This window comes from Poecile atricapillus, chromosome 2, assembly GCF_030490865.1.
Source record: "Poecile atricapillus isolate bPoeAtr1 chromosome 2, bPoeAtr1.hap1, whole genome shotgun sequence".
NCBI lineage: Eukaryota > Metazoa > Chordata > Aves > Passeriformes > Paridae > Poecile > Poecile atricapillus.
In genome coordinates, this window is record NC_081250.1 from 123697175 (window position 1) to 123717435 (window position 20261).

The following is a 20261-nucleotide window of genomic DNA, read 5'->3' on the forward strand; positions in this document are numbered from 1 at the left end:
AGAATATGAAATGACAGGCTTTAAATCTGCCACACTGGGGGAAAGCAGGTACTCTTGTAAAGACACAGTCAGATTTTGAAATACTTCAAATTATTTAGAATTAATATCCAACCTCTTTAAAGCACTGTTCTTTCCTTTTTCTTCCTCCCCACCCTTCTTCCCCCTTTTTTGCCACCCTCTGTTAGGGCTGTTCTTATTACAGGATATATTTTAAGCTGCTGTTAACTGGTCACTGAGTTCCTTTTCTGAGATATTTTCTGTGTTTGTCCACAGAAGAACAAGGTGAAGACACAGAAGGGTCTGCTAAAAGTACATCAGTGGCTGTGGCTGATGATAAAGACTCAAGTGAGAGAGACAATAGTGAAGGCAAAAAATCTAGTAAAGACTCTGGTAAGATGCTAGAATTTTGTTTTCCCCTTTTTTTAACTTATGAAATGCTCTTTCATTTTAAACTGTCTGGACATTCCCACTACTATTCATTGCATGCGCATTTTGCATGTGATTTCTATCAGTAGCCTCCCATTGACCTATTTTTAATCATAACCATCTGACAGGATAGATGCGGATAAGTTGAAGAATATTACAGGACGACCAGTGAGATTATTTTTTAATCAAATCAGTTTGTGTGCTTGTAATTTTTTAAGCGCCTTTCATTAATCTTTGCTGTACTTGTGATTCCTCTGATGGCATATTAATTTTTCATAAGCATAGGATTAGGTACAACTTGAATTTTTTCTTCAATCAGGTTTTGCCCCCCTTTTAGCCCAAAGAATGTGGGGGTTTTTGTTATTATTTTTTGCTCTTGCTCACAGATTAGTTTCTCCCAAGAATCTGGCCTCTTCCTGGGCATTTATTTGAGGCATTTACAAAAAAATACAGAAAATCCAGTGAAAAAAGTTTACAGATGATTCAGCCTAAGAAAGAGGAAATATCATTGAAAACGGATTATGGGTTGGGTAATTTTGATCTCCTGGAATAGACAAAGCCCAGTAATGAAAGCTACTGTCTTTGAAAACAAAACCTCTATGTCATGACATTTACTTGTGCACAAACAAACCTAGGGCCAGCATCTGGTGTAGATACCCAAGGCTTTTTCTGTGTTTGATTTGGCAAATATGTGACTTCACCCATGCTTTTTATGTATGAGATGGAAATCTATGGTCACAATGAATATTACATTGGCTACTTTTTGCCGCACGCTATACCTAGTTACATTATGTTGGATTCACTGAAGCAGAAGAAGTGCTGAAACAGGTTGAAGCCTATTAGTTTCAGGTAGTCATATATCTTTTCCTTGTATGCTGATGACAGCAGCATACAAAGGAGGTTGTGTTATCCATAAAGACATAGAGTTGTAGAAAAAATATCATTTTACATCTGAGTTTCTTTACACCCAAATTCACCCATACTGCAATTTGCTCTTTACACGTTAAACATTTTTGAATTTATTTCCAAAAAAAATTATAGACGGCCCTTTCTATACCAAGTCAATTCAGAAGAGTGACTTAAAGATTAAAGCTTCCTTTGAGTTTGCTTGTTGATGGGCTAAGGTCAGTACCCATCACAGTTTACAACCTCGACTGCTCTTCGGTCGCTTTATTTTTTGAGATCAAGAGACTGAGGGAAGGCTGATGATGACAAGGATGATGTTGAGCAAGAAGCTGTGTTGTGGTTTAAAATATATATTCCCCTTGTCTGGCTCTCTGACTTGGTCAAAGCTGTCTGCAGTGCAGTAGAGCCGTGCTCCCAGGCTGACACAGGTCCTCCTATGCAGTCTCCTCAGGGGCTGGCCTGGACACTCCCCAGGAGAGGGGACACAGCCACTTGCAGCCTGCATTTCCTACCATACACTTCACCCAGGGGACAGTATGAACCACCTCAGGGAATTTAGCAGCCCTTTCTTTTTCTTAGGCTGGTCCATTTATAGCTGTTTAGGAAAGAATACGGTATTAAAGAAAAAAAAAAAAAGAAAAGAAAAAAGAAAAGAAAAAAATGGAAAAAAAATACTGAAGGGGAATTCTCAAAATTCCATCAGGATTAGCCACTCATAAGGGCCAAGTTTAATTAGGACAAACCTATATCCAGATGCCTACTGGGTGCACTACTAAAAAACAGCATAATTGTTCTGCATTCCCGTGCCAGCAATTACACAAATAACTTTGCAGTAAGATTCATATAAAAACAAGGGCTGAAATACATGATTGCCTTTGTGCTTTGCAGAAAATAGTTTGTACTGTAAAATCCTGAATATTTTAGAAACTTTTATTTTCCTAATCTAAATTAATTCTGCATATGTAACATTCCGACCATCATCTTAATTTTCACTCAGCTGACAAGTATTTCTAATGACTGCATAACTGCTTCTGTATAATTGAATGTTAATTTGGGCTTTCTCATGAATTGAGTGTTGCAAGTCTTGCCAAGGAAATCTCAGGAAAACCAATAAATTAATCACAATACTAACAAGTTAGACAGGAAAGTGGTGTGACCCTTCTTTAGCATAGAATCTATTAGACAAGAAAGGATTAACAGGTATTTAGTAACAGTGTGTTTGTGTAAGCTGTTGTGCTGCGTTGCTTACCTTATCTCAAGGAGAAGAGCTTTCAAAATGAGACTTGGCAATATGCAAGTTATATTTGTTGAATATTCATTCAGAATAGAAAAGCCTACTAATGCCTCATTTATATTGTCATTTAAATCTAGTGCCACTTTAGATTAATTATAATCCAAATTACAGCTCTATGCAGTGCAAGAATTAATATGGAATTTATCCAGATTAATACATTTGCATTGAAAATGTAATATGTCTCTGCCATGGCTAAGGGGAGCACTTTTTAATAAGGTAGTAAACATGAGGAAGGATGGAAATTAACCTTCATTATTGCAATGAAAATTATCCTTTCATTCTACTCTAATTAGAAAGAATACTCTACCAGTAATTATAATTTTAGAATTATTTTGAGTCTGAATAACATCATCTGATGTGTCAGAAGTCTTAAATTATGCAATCTTTATCAAATACAAAGATTCATAAATAAGAAAATAGTGGTTTTATCATGGCTTTTCCAGGATTTTTTTTTCTCACTAGTATAAGTACTTTATTAACTTTCTCCTTCTTATTAGTCACACAAACATTTTTATTTTCATTTTTATTTTGGAGCTTCAAAATATATTACAAAGATGATGACATCTGAATTGCAGTGAATTGTGTCATTTTTATATTAGCAATCCTACACAAGTTAAATAATTCTGTTACTGACAGACAATCATTGCCTAGTCTACTTCATGGTACTTATTCATAATTAAACTTACTTTTTAAGCTAAATGTATTGAAATTGTATTATTCATCTAAAATAAGATGTGTATTTTATATTATGAAAAGAATTTCAGTTGTGTTTCACAATTGCAAAAAAAAACCTCCAAAAAGCCTACAAATAATGTGTCTCAAGGATAAAAAGTGAGCATTTAAAACATGTGTAACAACTGGATTTATTCTATTCCTACAACTGCCTGGTAAGTATGGCATGGCATTGGAACGTGTAGCTATGAAAAGAGTGCACACAGCATGCTCAAGACCGTAAGGTTTTCTCTTCTCTTTCCCTCCTCCTTTGATACCCTCTCTATATGACCATAGGTGTTGACAGCTTTTCTACCAAAGCTCCCTAAAACAGCGAACTCAACGCGGAAAGCAGAGTGTTACAGCAAGACAAGTGGTAGTAACTGGACCACTGGTTAAAAAGCCTAAATCTGCTTTTGACATTTTCACTTTGGCTTGAGGACTCTGGTCTTCTCCATGTGCAGGGGCGAGTGACGCCCCGATGCCAGAGGGCAAAATCAACCACATTTTCTTTTCTTTAAAGCTCTCCATAAGTCCCAGACTCAGTTACATTACTATTGGCCAGATGCAACTTCAGCCATATAAGAAGTAACAGTGCTTGAGGTTGAATGAATCCAGAGCCAAAGGACAACAAAACAACAAAGCCTCTGTAAACTTTGACAGTTTATATAAATATCATAGTAAACATTGTAAAAAGCTGTGCTTTGTTATGCATTTATTGACCCCAGCACAGTGTTTTATAACTCTACTGGTTTATTATATTAACCGCAAAAGAAATTTAACCAAAACCCCCCCCTTGTTTTTATAGAAACAAGAACTATGTGTTTCATGATTATTATAGGCCCTTTGAAGTAATTAAGTTATTCCATCCTGTGGTGGAAGATGATGTGTAATATTAACCTTGTGTGTGCCCAGGCGCACACAGTGTGCACTTCAACATAAGTTTCACCAGCAGTTAAATATCACTGCTAAAACAGTTAGATGCACTTTCACAACTAAATTCTGAAGGAGAATTTGGTTTGTAATTTCTGTAACATCCAGTTGAGAACCGTCTAGGGTGATGGGAGGAAGAGAAGGTGGAATTTTTTCATTTTGTTTTTTAAATTCAGCTTCCAGTATAACAATGTCTGTTTACATCAACTGAGATTCTGGTCCATTTTTCTTTAAAAAGGCTATTTTGAAAGTGACATATTATAAAGTAAAAAACAGTAGAGACGTTTTTGACAGTTGAAAATGGAAAGATGTTAATAATTTGAATCTCTCCTTCTAAAACACAAGAAACAACTTTTCTCTCTTAATAGAGTATGTCAGTCTTTTACTTCCCATAATTCTCACAGCTAAGATACTTAAACAATACGTAAATACAGATAGGCCAGGGAGTACTCTATTCGTAGTCATAAAGCAAAGTAAGTAATGAAATGGTGCCTTATGTGATTACATCACTTAGATTTTACCTTGAGCATAGGTTGTCCCCTGGGTTGTTGGCCCAGCAGTGACTGAGCAGTCTAAAAGAGGCCTCCAAGACCTGTTCCTGAGAGTGCAAAAATTCAAGGGGCTCCAAACAGGGACTTGTTCAGGTGATAAACAAATGATGATGAATTGATCATTATTAATAGGGAGATACGGAAGGAATAAGCTTTAATTTGAGCTACAACATGCAAAAATTACTGGCCCAAGTTGCACCAAAAGAGATAATTAACAACTTAGAATGAAAGTCAGTGTGTGGGGAAATCACCATTAAGGCGAAAGTCATAAAATATGTTTTATGGTTGTTTTTTTTCTGTAAGTGCCCTTCAGAAAATGTCCCTGAATGATTCAGTTTTCAATTAGTTATTATTTTACTATGAGTATTTGGTATTTACCTTGAAAACCATTCTCTTATTTTGCTTGTCTTTAATGTTGTCTTTGTAAGCTCAAATATTGCGCAAAGTCTATATGAAAATAATAATAATAAAAAGTTCTTGATTTTGTGTTTTCTTTGCTTTTGTTTACTTTGTTGCCAAAATGTCCATGACCTTATTTTTAAATTAATCCTAGGTTATTGTGCAATGAGGTGCAATTTGTTCATTTATATGAACCTTATGTGGATTGAAAAAAATCAAGATAAATCTTCATGCACAGCATACAATCAGATTACCCCTGGACTATATATTTACGTTGGGTCTGATAGCAATCAATGGTTTAGCTTCATTGCATTTCAAGATGTATTTGCACCCAGTGTCCAGTGATAGTGTCCTCACCCTGGAAATAATTTAGTTGCAAATTGACTGGAAGATGGTGAAAATTGAAAGTTAAAATTAGAAATACTCATAATAAACAGCAGAAAAAAGGTCAGATGATGCCGCACTATGATGAGATTGGAATGGTTGGTAAATGAGGTTTTGTGTTTGTCGTGAGATGTATGTGACATGCCTACCCAATGCTCTTGTAATATCCAGCCTAGCAGGAGAGATTATCTGGCAAATTGACGCTGGAAAGAATTTTCTGATGGACTGGGAAATTAGAATTGCACTCTTTTCTTTGATGTGTGCAAGACCAGGCTGCACTACACAGCTAGCTCAGGCATAATATTAAATATAGTTTTAATACTTAATAGTACAACTATCTATAGAAAACAATTATATTCTGGTTTTGATCACAAATGCCAGACTATAAAAATTCACAGTGTAAACATCTAAAGCAATCCCAAATGACTGATCTTTGTATATAATTAATATTAAGTTAGCTCTGAAATCCTATTCTCCACAGTATTTCTTTTAAAGCCTCGCTATATTTAGCTTCAGAATAGTAACCAGGCAGGAGTTATCAAAACAGCACAATAATCATATTGCTCAGACAGTTTAGAAAAGAGAGAGGGTAATTAAACAGCAGCAAATTAATTATTTTGGAAAACAGGCTTTTTAAGCAAAAGCTGATTTGTTTTAATGTAATACACAAATTCATACTGAGCTGCTAAGGAAAGAACATTATTGATTAATCTTTAAAGGCAACCTAGGGTTATCTAAACAGTAGAGAAGAGTCCATTTTTAAATGTATTTATAGAGTATCAAGGATAAAAGTGTATTTTCACCTTTGTGCTTACCAGACTTCTTTTATTCAACTTTATTTTTTTCTCAACGTTTAAAAAACAAGCAAGCAAACAAAAAAAGACCCTCAAAGACAATACAGACCTTTGAAGTCAGAGCCTCTTTGTAAACCAGGGTATTTTTAAGTTTAAAACATGTTCTCAAAAATTATGTTTTCAAAACAGGAATAGTCACACCAGAGAAGGAACCAAAAGTGAACACTGTGGTAGGGGCACAACAGCTTCTTCTGGCAAAAGAAGAGGATGGTGCAGCTAAAAAATCAAAGCCTCCAGAGGACAATAAATTTTGTCATGAGCAGGTAAAAGGAAATGTAACAATTTAATTGCATTCTAGAACTCTTTTTCAAATAACTCAAGAATGAAACAGAGATGATATGCTGTTAAAATAGCTATATCAGCAAGTTATAAAAAGCATTTTGACTAATAGCCTGCATCTTAACTTGATTTTTTTTCAGTTCTATCAATGTCCTTACTGTAACTACAATGGTAGGGACCCAAATCGTATCCAGATGCATGTCCTGTCACAGCATTCAATGCAACCTGTTATCTGCTGCCCCCTCTGCCAAGACGTCCTCAGCAACAAAATGCATCTCCAGCTTCATTTGACCCATCTGCACAGTGTGTCCCCTGACTGTGTGGAGAAACTGCTCATGACAGTAAGTGCTCCAAATATTGATACACATGCTACACAAATATACTTGGGCCTTGTGAGCAATGTATTTGTTGTGACACAGCATTCAGGTAGCCTGAGGAGGGGAGTGGGTCAGTACCCTTAGGTTCTCTTTTCAGCTCGTCCAGTGATTGCTGTCCCTTGGGAAAGTGGCTGAAGGCGGATTTCACAGATGCAAAAATCCTGTGATTCCTCATTGACATTAACCTTGGAAAAGTTAAGCCAGTCCATGTCTCTAAGTGCATACCTGAAAATTTGGTCTAATAATATCCTGGTCTCAGAAGTATTGTGACTTCTGTTTGTAAAGTAATAGGAACTCCCTGGAGAATGTAGTTCCCAAACATAGAAGGATTCCTGTGTGTACCTCTAGTGTACATTACATTACATGAAATTCACTGTAAAACAGCAGTTCAAACATCCATTCAAAACAATGTCAGTAAAAACACAATCAGATCTGATACGTATTTGTTATTACAGCATGAATTAAATTAGAAAACAGACCTCCTAAGACAAGCTGGCTCTGGTTGTCTTGCCTTCTTAGACAGAAATGTACTTAGAAATCTCAGTGATCTAACTCCTTACGTATTTACTTCTGTACTCATAGATGACTCCTTCATTTATATGGGTGTGGTTGTAGAGCTACCACCTCATTCCCAACTAAAGTGGCAAAAATATTAGAAAGAATTGAGACCTCTTGACTGAAGATCTAGAGTTCCTTTTGCTTACAGCTGATGAGCAGATATACACTCAGGGAACTTCTTTCTTTTCCTCGGTTTTCTACTAATTATAGCTCTGACAGACCATGTAATTTTGGCCCACTGGAAGGAAAATGCAGTAGAAATTTAACTTTCACGGACCCTTTAAGGAAAATGGAAAAATATGGAATATCTCCCCTCCCATATTGAGCAGCACTAGCTTTCTTCTCAAGTTCGTCATGATTCCCTCTATGCTGATAATGAAGCAAGTTTTAAATCTTTCTTCATCAGATGCTGGGGAGTTGTCCCAATGTTTCTGAGAGGGGAAAAAGCCCTGATGTTTCCCAGAGAAAAGATTGTAAAACAAAATCTTCATAACTCATAACTGAAATTTTAATTATTGCTTACACAGATATGCTCTGAACCATCTGACAAAATAAATACTATATAAAATACTATATACAGCAAATTTTTCTTCTCTTGACTGTTTAAAGTTCTCTACACAGTTTGTTTTTTTTTTTTAAAGACCTTCCATCCTAAGTAAACTCAAAGTCATTAGTCCTGTGAGAGGTTGCTATTAATGCCATGTTTAAATCACAAAAGTACTAAATCCAGGTTGGTTTTTTTAAATGTCTAGAATATTTTTTCCAGGAGGCAACTTGTATATATATATATAATCTATGTAATTCTTATGTATCCAATGTTAAGAGGAACAAAAGATATTTCTACTCATACCTCATAATGAATGCAGCCTCCATTATTTATTTACAACTCAAAAATCTCTTCTGTGGATATTCTTTTTACCTCTGTATGAAAGAAGTGCTATCCTTCTGTTAGAGAAGAGGGGCTGTAGCACAGTCTGGACTGATTTACCCAAGGTTCTTTAGACAGAATCTGGCAGTGCAGGAGCTTGAATTTAAACTTGCTTAGTCTTGATAGGACGGTCCTATATTTCTGATACGAATTTGTTTTAAAGGTCAAAGTATAATAAAAACATGAAATGTTGAGCAAGTTGATATTCATATCAACTTAACTAAACTGAATACTTCCAGGTTGAGTACATCCTTGAAAAATTTCTGTCTATAATTTGAAAGCAAAACACAACAGATAAAGCAATCTGAAGAAGATACACAAGAAATTGAAGTCAAGAAAAAAAAATCTCATTTTAAATAGAGATAAGTTGTTACTTCCCTATTGAAATAAATATAATTTTCTTTCAAAGATCATGGAATGTCCATCATTTATGTAAAAAAAATACAGGTGAAGAAAAGCAGGAGTGCCCTCAGTGAAAGACTGACTGTGACCATATCTCAATATGATCTCTGTATTTGGAGGATATCATAGAAGAATTCCCTTGATAAATCAAATGACCCTGGCAAAGTCAGCAAAACCTTTTTTCTGATGATACTGAGACCAATGAAATATTGTGTGCATGTAGTTCTATGGCAACCCCTTATTGGGGATTATTTTGAGTTGATTCTCCACCAAGGGACACATGATGCTCTGGATTATGATCTGTAAAAAACCATAATCAAGGACTGAATCAGGATCTTGATTTCTGATAGTCATCCAGATACAGTGGATTTTTTGAATTCTGATTTCATAGTCTTGTATAGTATTAAATAGTGGGAGTTTTTCTGCAATAATACCATATTCTTGGTTTTCAAAGGTTCCTGTACCAGATGTCATGATGCCCAATAGTATGCTATTGCCAGCGGCTGCTTCAGAGAAATCTGAACGTGATACACCTGCAACCATTACAGCTGAGGGATCTGGGAAATATCCAGGTATGCAAGAAAAAGCCAGACATGTAAAAGATAGGTATGGGCAATTTAGAAATAAAACTACTTGTTACTTAGTAAAGGAAATATTTTTTTGGCTTGATTATAGCCACAGAGATAAAAATATAAATGTAGCAAGGGGTCTGAATTTGACTGAGCTAGTAGAATGCACATGTATGCCAGACTCTTTGCTTTTGGTGGAGGTAAAATCAAACAGCAGTGCCTAGCCACTTTGAGGGCAAGATCCTCTTTGTTTAACCAGCAAATAAGACCCAGTCCCAGAAGACAAGTGGCGCTTGCACCATCAATGGGGAATGTTAGGTAAGTGATTTTGTCTTCATTTGCAATAGCAAGTTTCTGGTCCTGGATACTTACTGTATTATGCACTGGGAAATTTTGCTAGTTTCCACAGCATGCTCCTCCCTCTCTTCTCAGACCACTATCATCCTCTTTCTAATCATCTGTCCTACCTATTGTCCGCATTTGTCTACTCTTTCCCTCTTTCCTACTCTTTTATTTCCTTTTCTTGTTTGTTGTTCCCATTGTGCCAATAAACTCCTACCTTCTGGCAAAGAAAAGTCCTATGCCAGTGCTCAGCCAGATGCCAGTGCCAACCTGATCATTGTGGTAGGGTTTTATTCCATTTTTTAAACTCCTGTTTGTCCTGCCTGCTTTATTTTCTGGAACAAGGACGGGTTGTTATATTTTGCTAAGCTGACACATGGCATACTAGGTGCCTTTCTTGATATCTGATGAAAAAGTAAATTAAAAGGAATACTGAGTGCTTTCTCTTCTACTTGTGTAAAAGACACTTCACTTTCTTTAACTAGGTGAAAGTCCTGTGGATGAGAAAAGTACCCCTGGGATCGATGAATCAAAAACTGGAATGGAAATTAAGACTGAGGAACAGAAGCCACCTAAGGAATCTACTGAAACACCAGATTGGAATAAGAGCAGCAGTAAAGATATAAAGACCGCTGACTCTATGACAGACCAGCTAAACGAGCAGCAGAAGAAGCAACAGCTGTCTGTTTCTGACCGCCATGTCTATAAGTACCGCTGTAACCACTGTAGCTTGGCTTTTAAGACTATGCAGAAGCTTCAGATACATTCCCAGTACCACGCTATTCGGGCGGCTACCATGTGTAGCCTTTGCCAACGTAGCTTCCGTACATTCCAGGCTTTAAAAAAACACTTGGAAGCAGGCCACCCTGAACTCAGCGAAGCTGAACTTCAGCAGCTATGTGCGTCTTTACCTGTCAATGGTGAACTGTGGGCAGAAAGTGAAAATATGGCACAAGACGATCATGCACTAGAACAGGAAATAGAAAGAGATTATGAGATGGACCAGGAAGGTAAAGCAAGTCCTGTAGGAAGTGATAGTAGCTCTATTCCAGATGATATGGGCTCGGAACCAAAGCGGACCTTACCTTTTAGAAAAGGGCCAAATTTTACTATGGAAAAATTTCTAGATCCATCTCGCCCATATAAGTGTACAGTGTGTAAAGAGTCTTTCACCCAAAAGAATATTCTCTTGGTCCACTATAACTCAGTGTCCCATCTGCATAAACTCAAAAAAGTTTTGCAGGAAGCATCGAGCCCTGTCCCCCAGGAAACCAACAACAGCACTGACAACAAACCCTACAAGTGCAGCATTTGTAATGTTGCATATAGCCAAAGTTCTACATTGGAAATCCATATGAGATCTGTGCTTCATCAGACAAAGGCAAGGGCTGCAAAACTAGAACCAAGTGGTAATATAAGTAGCGGAAATAGTGTAGCAGGGAATGTTAATAGCCCCAGCCAAGGAATGCTAGAGTCTATGAGCTTACCAGCAGTTAACAGCAAAGAAACACATTTAGATGCCAAAGAATTAAATAAAAAGCAAGCTTCTGAATTAATTTCTGCTCAGCCTACACATCACCCACCCCAGTCACCAGCACAACTTCAAATGCAACTACAGCATGAACTGCAACAACAAGCTGCGTTCTTTCAACCGCAGTTTCTAAATCCAGCTTTTTTGCCTCACTTTCCAATGACACCAGAAGCACTGCTCCAATTTCAACAGCCTCAGTTCCTTTTCCCATTCTATATACCTGGGACGGAATTTAGCTTAAGCCCAGATCTGGGTTTGCCTGGTTCTGCCACATTTGGTATGCCTGGAATGGCTGGTATGACGGGATCACTGCTTGAAGATTTGAAGCAGCAGATACAAACTCAGCACCATGTTGGCCAAACCCAGCTACAGATACTGCAGCAACAGGCACAACAGTATCAGTCCACCCAACCCCAACTTCAGTCCCAAAAGCAGCAGCAGCAAAGTAGTAAGCTGATGAAAGCAGAGCAAAATACCTTAGTAAGTACAGACTGCCAGCTGATAAAGGACATGCCATCATATAAGGAGTCAGAAGAAGTTTCTGAAAAACACGAGAAGCCAAAGCAAGAATTTACTAATGAGAATGAAGGACTAAAAGAAAACAAAGATATGAAGAAGCCAAAATCCTCAGAACCAGCCATCCCACCACCCAGAATAGCTTCTGGAGCAAGGGGGAATGCAGCCAAGGCTTTGTTGGAGAACTTTGGGTTTGAGTTAGTTATCCAATACAATGAGAACAGACAAAAAGTGCAGAAAAAAAGCAAGACTGGGGATGGTGAAAACACAGACAAACTGGAGTGTGGAACCTGCAGTAAGCTTTTTTCCAACATTCTTATTTTGAAGAGTCATCAAGAACACGTGCATGGACATTTTTTTCCATATGGAGCATTAGAAAAATTTGCCCGACAATACAGGGAGGCGTATGACAAACTTTATCCAATTTCTCCATCTTCTCCAGAAACGCCACCACCTCCACCACCGCCTCCTCCACCACCTCCTCCTCCTCCTCCTCCAACTCCTTCTCAGCCTTCTTCAGCTGGAGCTGGAAAAATTCAAAACACAACTCCCACACCTTTGCAGGCTCCACCACCTACACCTCCACCTCCACCTCCTCCACCACCACCTCCACCTCCTCCACCACCACCACCATCAGCCCCACCTCAAGTCCAGCTTCCCGTTTCACTTGATCTTCCACTTTTCCCTCCAATTATGATGCAGCCAGTGCAACATCCTGCACTGCCTCCTCAGCTTGCCCTCCAGCTGCCACCAATGGATACTTTATCTGCCGATCTTACTCAGCTTTGCCAGCAGCAGCTGGGATTAGATCCCAATTTTCTGCGGCACTCTCAGTTCAAGCGTCCACGTACTAGAATCACAGATGACCAGTTAAAAATCTTGCGGGCTTATTTTGATATTAACAATTCTCCAAGTGAAGAACAGATCCAAGAAATGGCTGAGAAATCTGGTCTTTCACAGAAAGTTATCAAGCACTGGTTTCGAAATACGCTGTTTAAAGAGCGACAGAGAAACAAGGATTCTCCATATAATTTCAGCAATCCTCCTATAACAGTGTTGGAAGATATCAGAATAGATCCTCAGCCTTCAGCTGTAGAACCCTACAAGTCTGATGCGTCTTTCAGCAAGAGGTCATCCAGGACTCGATTTACTGACTACCAGCTTCGTGTCCTCCAAGACTTCTTTGACACAAATGCTTATCCAAAAGATGATGAAATCGAACAGCTTTCAACTGTCCTTAACCTACCTACTCGAGTTATTGTCGTATGGTTCCAAAATGCACGACAAAAAGCTCGCAAAAGTTACGAGAATCAAGCTGAAACTAAAGACAATGAGAAAAGGGAACTGACGAATGAGCGTTACATCCGAACCAGTAACATGCAGTATCAGTGCAAAAAGTGCAGTGTGGTTTTCCCCAGGATCTTTGATTTAATTACACACCAGAAAAAGCAGTGTTATAAAGACGAAGATGATGATGCTCAAGATGAAAGCCAAACTGAAGACTCTATGGATGCCTCTGATCAAACAGTGTATAAGAACTGTACAGTTTCTGGCCAAAATGACTCGTCAAAAAGCCTGACAGTCACAGCAGCAAGCTCTGGCTCTGGTTCTAGTACTCCTTTGATTCCATCACCCAAACCAGAACCTGAGAAAGCTTCTCCTAAGCCAGAGCCCACAGAAAAACCAAAACAAAATGAAACCACCTCTAAGCAAACAGATACAACTTCCCAAAGCACCAAACCAGTACAGTCTACTCCAGTAACATCTTCTGAGCCTCAACCCTCAGCTTCTCAACCACCACAACAAAAGCAATCCCAGATTGTAGGGAGACCTCCTTCTGCATCACAAAACACACCTGTTCCTTCCAGTCCTTTGCCAATTTCAATGACTTCTCTACAGAATAGTCTACCTCCTCAGTTATTACAGTATCAGTGTGATCAGTGTACAGTTGCCTTTCCAACTCTAGAACTTTGGCAAGAGCACCAGCACATGCATTTCCTAGCAGCCCAAAACCAATTTCTTCACTCACAGTTTTTAGAAAGACCGATGGATATGCCCTACATGATATTTGACCCAAATAATCCTTTGATGACTGGACAGTTACTTAACAGTTCTCTTGCTCAGATGCCACCCCAAACTGGCTCATCACATACAGCACACCCTGCTACAGTTTCTGGTTCCCTGAAACGGAAACTAGATGATAAAGAAGACAATAACTGTAGTGAGAAGGAGGGGGGAAACAGTGGAGAAGATCAACATCGTGATAAACGTTTAAGAACTACAATTACTCCAGAGCAGCTGGAAATACTCTACGAAAAGTACCTGCTAGATTCCAATCCCACCAGAAAGATGCTAGATCATATTGCACGTGAAGTGGGACTGAAAAAGAGAGTCGTACAAGTCTGGTTTCAAAACACAAGAGCCCGAGAAAGAAAGGGACAATTCCGTGCAGTTGGTCCAGCCCAGTCCCATAAAAGATGTCCTTTTTGTCGAGCTCTGTTTAAAGCAAAATCTGCTTTAGAAAGTCACATCCGCTCCCGACATTGGAATGAAGGAAAACAGGCCGGCTATAGTTTGCCTCCAAGTCCTTTGATATCAAATGAAGATGGAGGAGAAAGTCCACAAAAGTACATATTTTTTGATTACCCATCACTGTCATTAGCAAAAACTGAATTATCAAGCGAAAATGAATTAGCGTCCACTGTATCAACCCCTGTTAGCAAAACTGCAGAAATGTCACCGAAGAACCTTTTAAGTCCTTCTTCTTTTAAAGCAGAGTCTAGTGAGGATATAGAAAATTTGAATGCCCCTCCTGCTGACTCTGGATATGATCAAAACAAGACTGACTTTGATGAGACTTCATCAATTAATACAGCAATTAGTGATGCCACAACAGGGGATGAGGGGAACAATGAAATGGAAAGCACAGCTGGCAGTTCAGGGGATGCAAAACCTGCATCACCCCCCAAAGAACCAAAACCTCTTGTCAATGATACACTACCCAAAGCAGCAACTACACCTACAAATGAGAATACCGATGATAAATTTCTATTTTCCCTAACAAGCCCTTCAATACACTTCAGTGAAAAAGATGGCGACCACGACCAAAGTTACTACATTACTGATGACCCTGATGATAATGCCGATCGCAGTGAGACTTCAAGCATAGCTGATCCAAGTTCACCTAACCCATTTGGAGCTAGCAATCCCTTTAAATCCAAAAACAGTGATCGGCCAGGCCACAAACGTTTCCGAACACAAATGAGTAACCTTCAGCTTAAAGTTCTCAAGGTTTGCTTTAGTGACTACCGGACTCCAACCATGCAGGAATGTGAAATGCTAGGGAATGAGATTGGTTTGCCCAAACGTGTGGTTCAGGTCTGGTTTCAGAATGCCCGGGCTAAAGAAAAGAAATTCAAAATTAACATAGGGAAGCCATTCATGATAAATCAGACCGGACCTGATGGGACAAAGCCAGAATGTTCTCTATGTGGTGTGAAATATTCTGCACGTTTGTCCATAAGAGATCATATCTTTTCCAAACAACATATTACAAAAGTGAGAGAAACTGTGGGAAGTCAGCTAGACCGGGAGAAAGATTATTTAGCTCCTACAACGGTTAGACAGCTGATGGCACAGCAAGAATTGGATCGCATAAAGAAGGCTACTGATGTGCTAGGATTAACAGTACAGCAGCCAGGCATGATGGACAGCAGTTCTCTTCATGGTATCAGTTTGCCAGCAGCTTATCCAGGACTCCCTGGCCTTCCTCCTGTTCTTCTGCCTGGAATGAATGGTCCATCCTCCTTACCTGGATTTCCACAAAGTTCAAACAGTAAGTCTATAAGGGGATGATTTTCTCATTTTATTAATTTGATCATCTTGCACAGTAACCATCCCCTTCTAAGACAAAGCGTGTTATGCAGTCATATCATGCTTGTTAGACTGGTGTGAATTGCTAAAAATGCTCCTGTGGGGTATACTCAGTGCATTTCTCCACTGATGCTGTAGCCTGGATGATATATCTGACTTCTCCCAACAAAAAAAACAATCAAAAAAAAGCAACAGAGAGAAAAATAGAGAAATGTTTTTAGCCAATACTAAGTTTTTCTAACAAAAGCAATAGAAATACATAATTTTTATACTTATTTGTTTATTTTGAATGATACTCCTTTAGTCAAAGCATGGATTAGAATTTTGTATGTAAATTTTTGTATGCAAATTGGTTCATCTCTTAGACCACTCCAACCTGTTGTTTGATCCAGAATAAATATTTAATATAAATGCTGCCCAGGACCCTCTATTATATTTCTGAATAACTGCCTGCTAAAATAAAAAATGGCTTTCTGAAGGTGATTTGTAAAGGTAGTTTCAATTGTAATCCAAATTCCAGTATATAAAGTCATTGCAGACGTGTACCACTTCATTTGGGCTTGCACTTTTAACAGAACAGCTAACTCATTTTACTGACAGTTTTGACTCTCATGTTACTCTGGGTTTTGCTCACATTGGAAAGCACTCCATCTTGTAATAAGTTTCACTGATGCCTAGGAACCAAGTTTTCTGCAGCAGGATTTTTTAGTCCTCGAAGAATGAACCCAGTGTATTTCTTGAACCAGGCTCCAGTTTTGCAGTCTAGGTTCATTGTGACTGCAACCTTGCAGACTGAAGCTTTCACAGTCATCTTCTAATTTTGCATATTCATATCAAATATGTACACAGAAGAGTTAGGAAGCTAGTGAACACCCCTCACCTCATTTTATTCAGTAGTCCCACTTGCTGTTGATCTCTAAACTCTGCTTTAGGAAGCAACACACTTTGGCAAGTAAAATAAAGGCTTAATCACCAGTTTTATTAGACATACTGTAGCAATGTCTTCTCTACTACCCAGGTCTACTTTGATTGATGATGATCATGTTATTGTTTCCCTAAGTGGTGGTCAAAGCATCTTGTTTTTCTCTTCATTGGATCAGAGAGGCTTTCCTTCCACAATGGAGTCTCTGGCTGAGTGCCCTCTGGCTTTTGTCAAACAGTTATTGGCACAGAGATTGCATATAAAGGAAATATAAAGTTGCTGTATTTCCTTCTTAATGGCATACAGTGTCCTGGTCCTAAAATGGCTGGTTGTTGTTCATTAAAATTATAGATATGGTTTGTCTTTATAACTTCGCGAAAAAGCTTTGGCTAGGTTGACCTTCAGGTAAAAAGGGCTTCAGAAAACTAGGCTTTGTCTATATTGCCTAAAGAAATTTACTTGGATATATATTCTTTTAGTTCAATACCAGGAAGTTCCCATGAAAACTGTGTCTGGGGAATGGTCATGGACCCATGGACCCAACCTCTCAGCTGTGCTCAGGAGTTGTTTAGGAGGAGGCTAGTTGGCCTAGGCCAAAACAGTGACCGTAACCATTCTTTCTGTTTAAATTTACAGGTTTACTCTCAGTTTCTGGGAAATGTTGCCTGATACTCTTTAAATCACTGGTATCAGTGTAGCCTCAAAGTCTGTAAATTTTAATAATACAAAAGGCATTATTACAGTCCAAGTGCTCCATAACAATTCCATTTTCAGATTTTCTAATTTCCACCAAATATCTTTTCTTTGATATGCACAATGCACTGCCAGTTGAGATGGATTTTTACCCTCTTTCATCTTTCATTTTCTTAAGGTTAATTAGCCCATTGTGGGCAAAGCCCACTGTGTAAACCAGCTACTAGAATCTTGTTGTTAACTTCCTCTTCTGCCATATGCTAAACAGCCCCTACATCCCCCTTTTGTTGCCTGGAAAATACTTGCATACATAAATCTCCATTCCCTAATGATACATAATGGAGCAGTGATAGTGAGTGGAAAGAAAAAAAATAAGAGAGATTATTTTAATCATTCATCATAGAAAAACAGTGATATACTTAGAAGTGCTCCAGTATATGCTCAACAGTAGTATTTTCTGCACCTAATTAACCCATTTCTATTTTCTTCTCTACCCTCTGTCTGATAGCTCACATTCATATTTGATGCTAAGAATCGTTTAAGTATCTTTTTGGAAGCAAGCTTCCAAGCAAGCTTTTCCTTGGCTACAGTTCTTATAGCGTGTATATTTTCAGTGGGCAGGACAATTGCCCTCCATCATTCTTTGCATGAAGGATTTGCTGAAGCTTCCTGACGACTCACTATCTTACAGTTCAAGTCTACTTCTTGTGAATTCCTCAGCAAGTGTATAATTTCTTCTCTCTAGGACCCAAACCCAAAAATGCACTTCAGAAGAAGCCTCACTGGGATCCCTTATATTGAAGTATTTACTTGCTTTTACTGATGCTTACAGGGTTGATAACTGGTTTTCCTTTAGCAAAGCCCATCCATTCTGTCCTACATGTTTGTTTAAGGGACAATGTTAACATTAGTGAGATCCTCAATTTGACAAAATGTGTTTACTCAGAGAACTGTTGAAACCAAATTGTAAACACCATACTTAAGTTTCTCCTTTGTAATTCACTAACATCATACTTAAAATTCTCCTTTGTGATTTGCTTTCCTCATGCTAAACAGAGAAATAACATTGCTTGGGTTCACTGGTTAAAACAGGTTTATAAGGGATTTCATTTTCATGTTTGACCGTCCAGTATTTTTTATCGATTTCAAAATACAGAAAACCCAGCTAAATTTTGCAAAATACTATGCTTTTTTAAATGCCGTATTTGCTTTTACAAAAGGTTTGACATGGAACACATGAAAATAATGCTAATTCACAAAAGATGGAACGATTCAAACTACAGTTCATTTTATCTTCTTTATATAGTGCTTAAACCAGGTGATTACTTGTGAATATTATTAGATTTTGCAAAATAAGATAGCTTCATTTCTGTATAAAAGGATATATTAACTTTAAATTCTATTATTTTTTTCTTAAACCAGTGGATTTTAATTATGAATTACGATGTGGTTCTGAGTTTATGTGTCACAATCCTCTCACCTGTGGGATACATTTTTCTAGATAAATTTTACCATCTTATGGGTATCAAATGCTGAGCAAGGTCTGAAAATTATTGCGGTGTTTGCTCAGCATAATTCCTAATAAGGAGTTTTTCGGTGGAATTCTAATTCATACAGAATTTTAGTTCCAGCTCATCTTTATTCTTCAAGCTGCTTCTTATTTTCTAGGTGACTGTAGATAGAAGAGTTCACCTGCTGTTTTCAGCTGTTCTTAAAATTCACTCTCTCTTTTTTCCTAGCTTTGTGTTTTGCCTATGATCCCTTGCAGAAAGCTAGTGCTTCATCTTGCTTCTAGCTATTGATACTGGTTCTATGAACCTTTTAATGTCATCATCGTTACCATAGGTTCTTTGCACATCACTTCAGCCTGGGCTGCCTTGAAGATTCACAGCAGCTTTTTCCAAGAATGCACACATCACTGGGTAATATGTACTTAGTGGGTTTTGAAATCTTATCAAGAGATAAATTTGATTCATCAGCAATGACTTTCGTTACTGCAATAAATTCTGTTCTCTGTTTGTTTTTGGCCCATTGGTAGCAGTTTCATTTTTATATTTTTGGGCCTCCATTTCCTCCAAGTGAAAGAGAAGTCTCTCCTCTTTGATAGTCACTTTAAAGAGCTAGCAGGATTAGAATGTTTGTTCATTATTGGTGCATTTCTACTCTGTATCTCTCATGTCTTTAAATTGAGCATTAGTTTCATCAGATTTTTCATTTAGTTTTAAAAATCCTCATTCCACATTTACCTTCCAATAAAACAAGTGGATCACTCTGTTCTAAAGCAATCTGTCAGAATATTTCACTGAATTATGTATATTTCAACTAAATTCCAAAGAATATCTGGAAAATGGAATAGATCTTGCCATTTGTAGGCATCATCATTATGATTAGGCTGAAGACATCAACATGTGCAAGCGTTGAAGAGGTTAAGAATAAAACAAAATTGGAAAAATCCTCAGTAAGTGGCAAGCCCAAATAACCATGACGAATCTAGGGCAACAGTTCACATTAACTGCATCATTCATGTGTTTTCCATCTACACTGTTTATCATTTCGTATATTTTCAGTAGGCTCCATACACAATTGCCTGTTGCTTCCCATTGGAAGCATAGGGGCAAGTAATCTTCAGTGTTATTGTGCACTAACTCTGGCAATTACCCACTTTTTAATTATAGCTGTTTTGACTTGTTTGACTGTACTATCTAATTCGTGCTCACAATGCGTTTTAACTCCTTAGTGCTCCCCTACCATTAAATAGGACTAATGACACAGTGACAAACATTAAATGGCCTCTTTGTTAAATCTGATAATTA

The 20261-nt window shown here is 38.0% G+C and overlaps 1 protein-coding gene across 1 annotated transcript in view; it reads left to right on the forward strand.

The window, feature by feature from the left end:
- ZFHX4 (zinc finger homeobox 4) overlaps positions 1–20261 on the forward strand; it is a 150801-nt gene that overhangs the window by 124918 nt on the left and 5622 nt on the right. Inside the window, exons 5-9 of the mRNA XM_058833339.1 lie at positions 274–390; positions 6588–6733; positions 6878–7078; positions 9457–9574; positions 10399–15795. Of these exons, the coding sequence (XP_058689322.1) occupies positions 274–390; positions 6588–6733; positions 6878–7078; positions 9457–9574; positions 10399–15795 (5979 nt within the window). The remainder of the gene's footprint in view (positions 1–273; positions 391–6587; positions 6734–6877; positions 7079–9456; positions 9575–10398; positions 15796–20261) is intronic.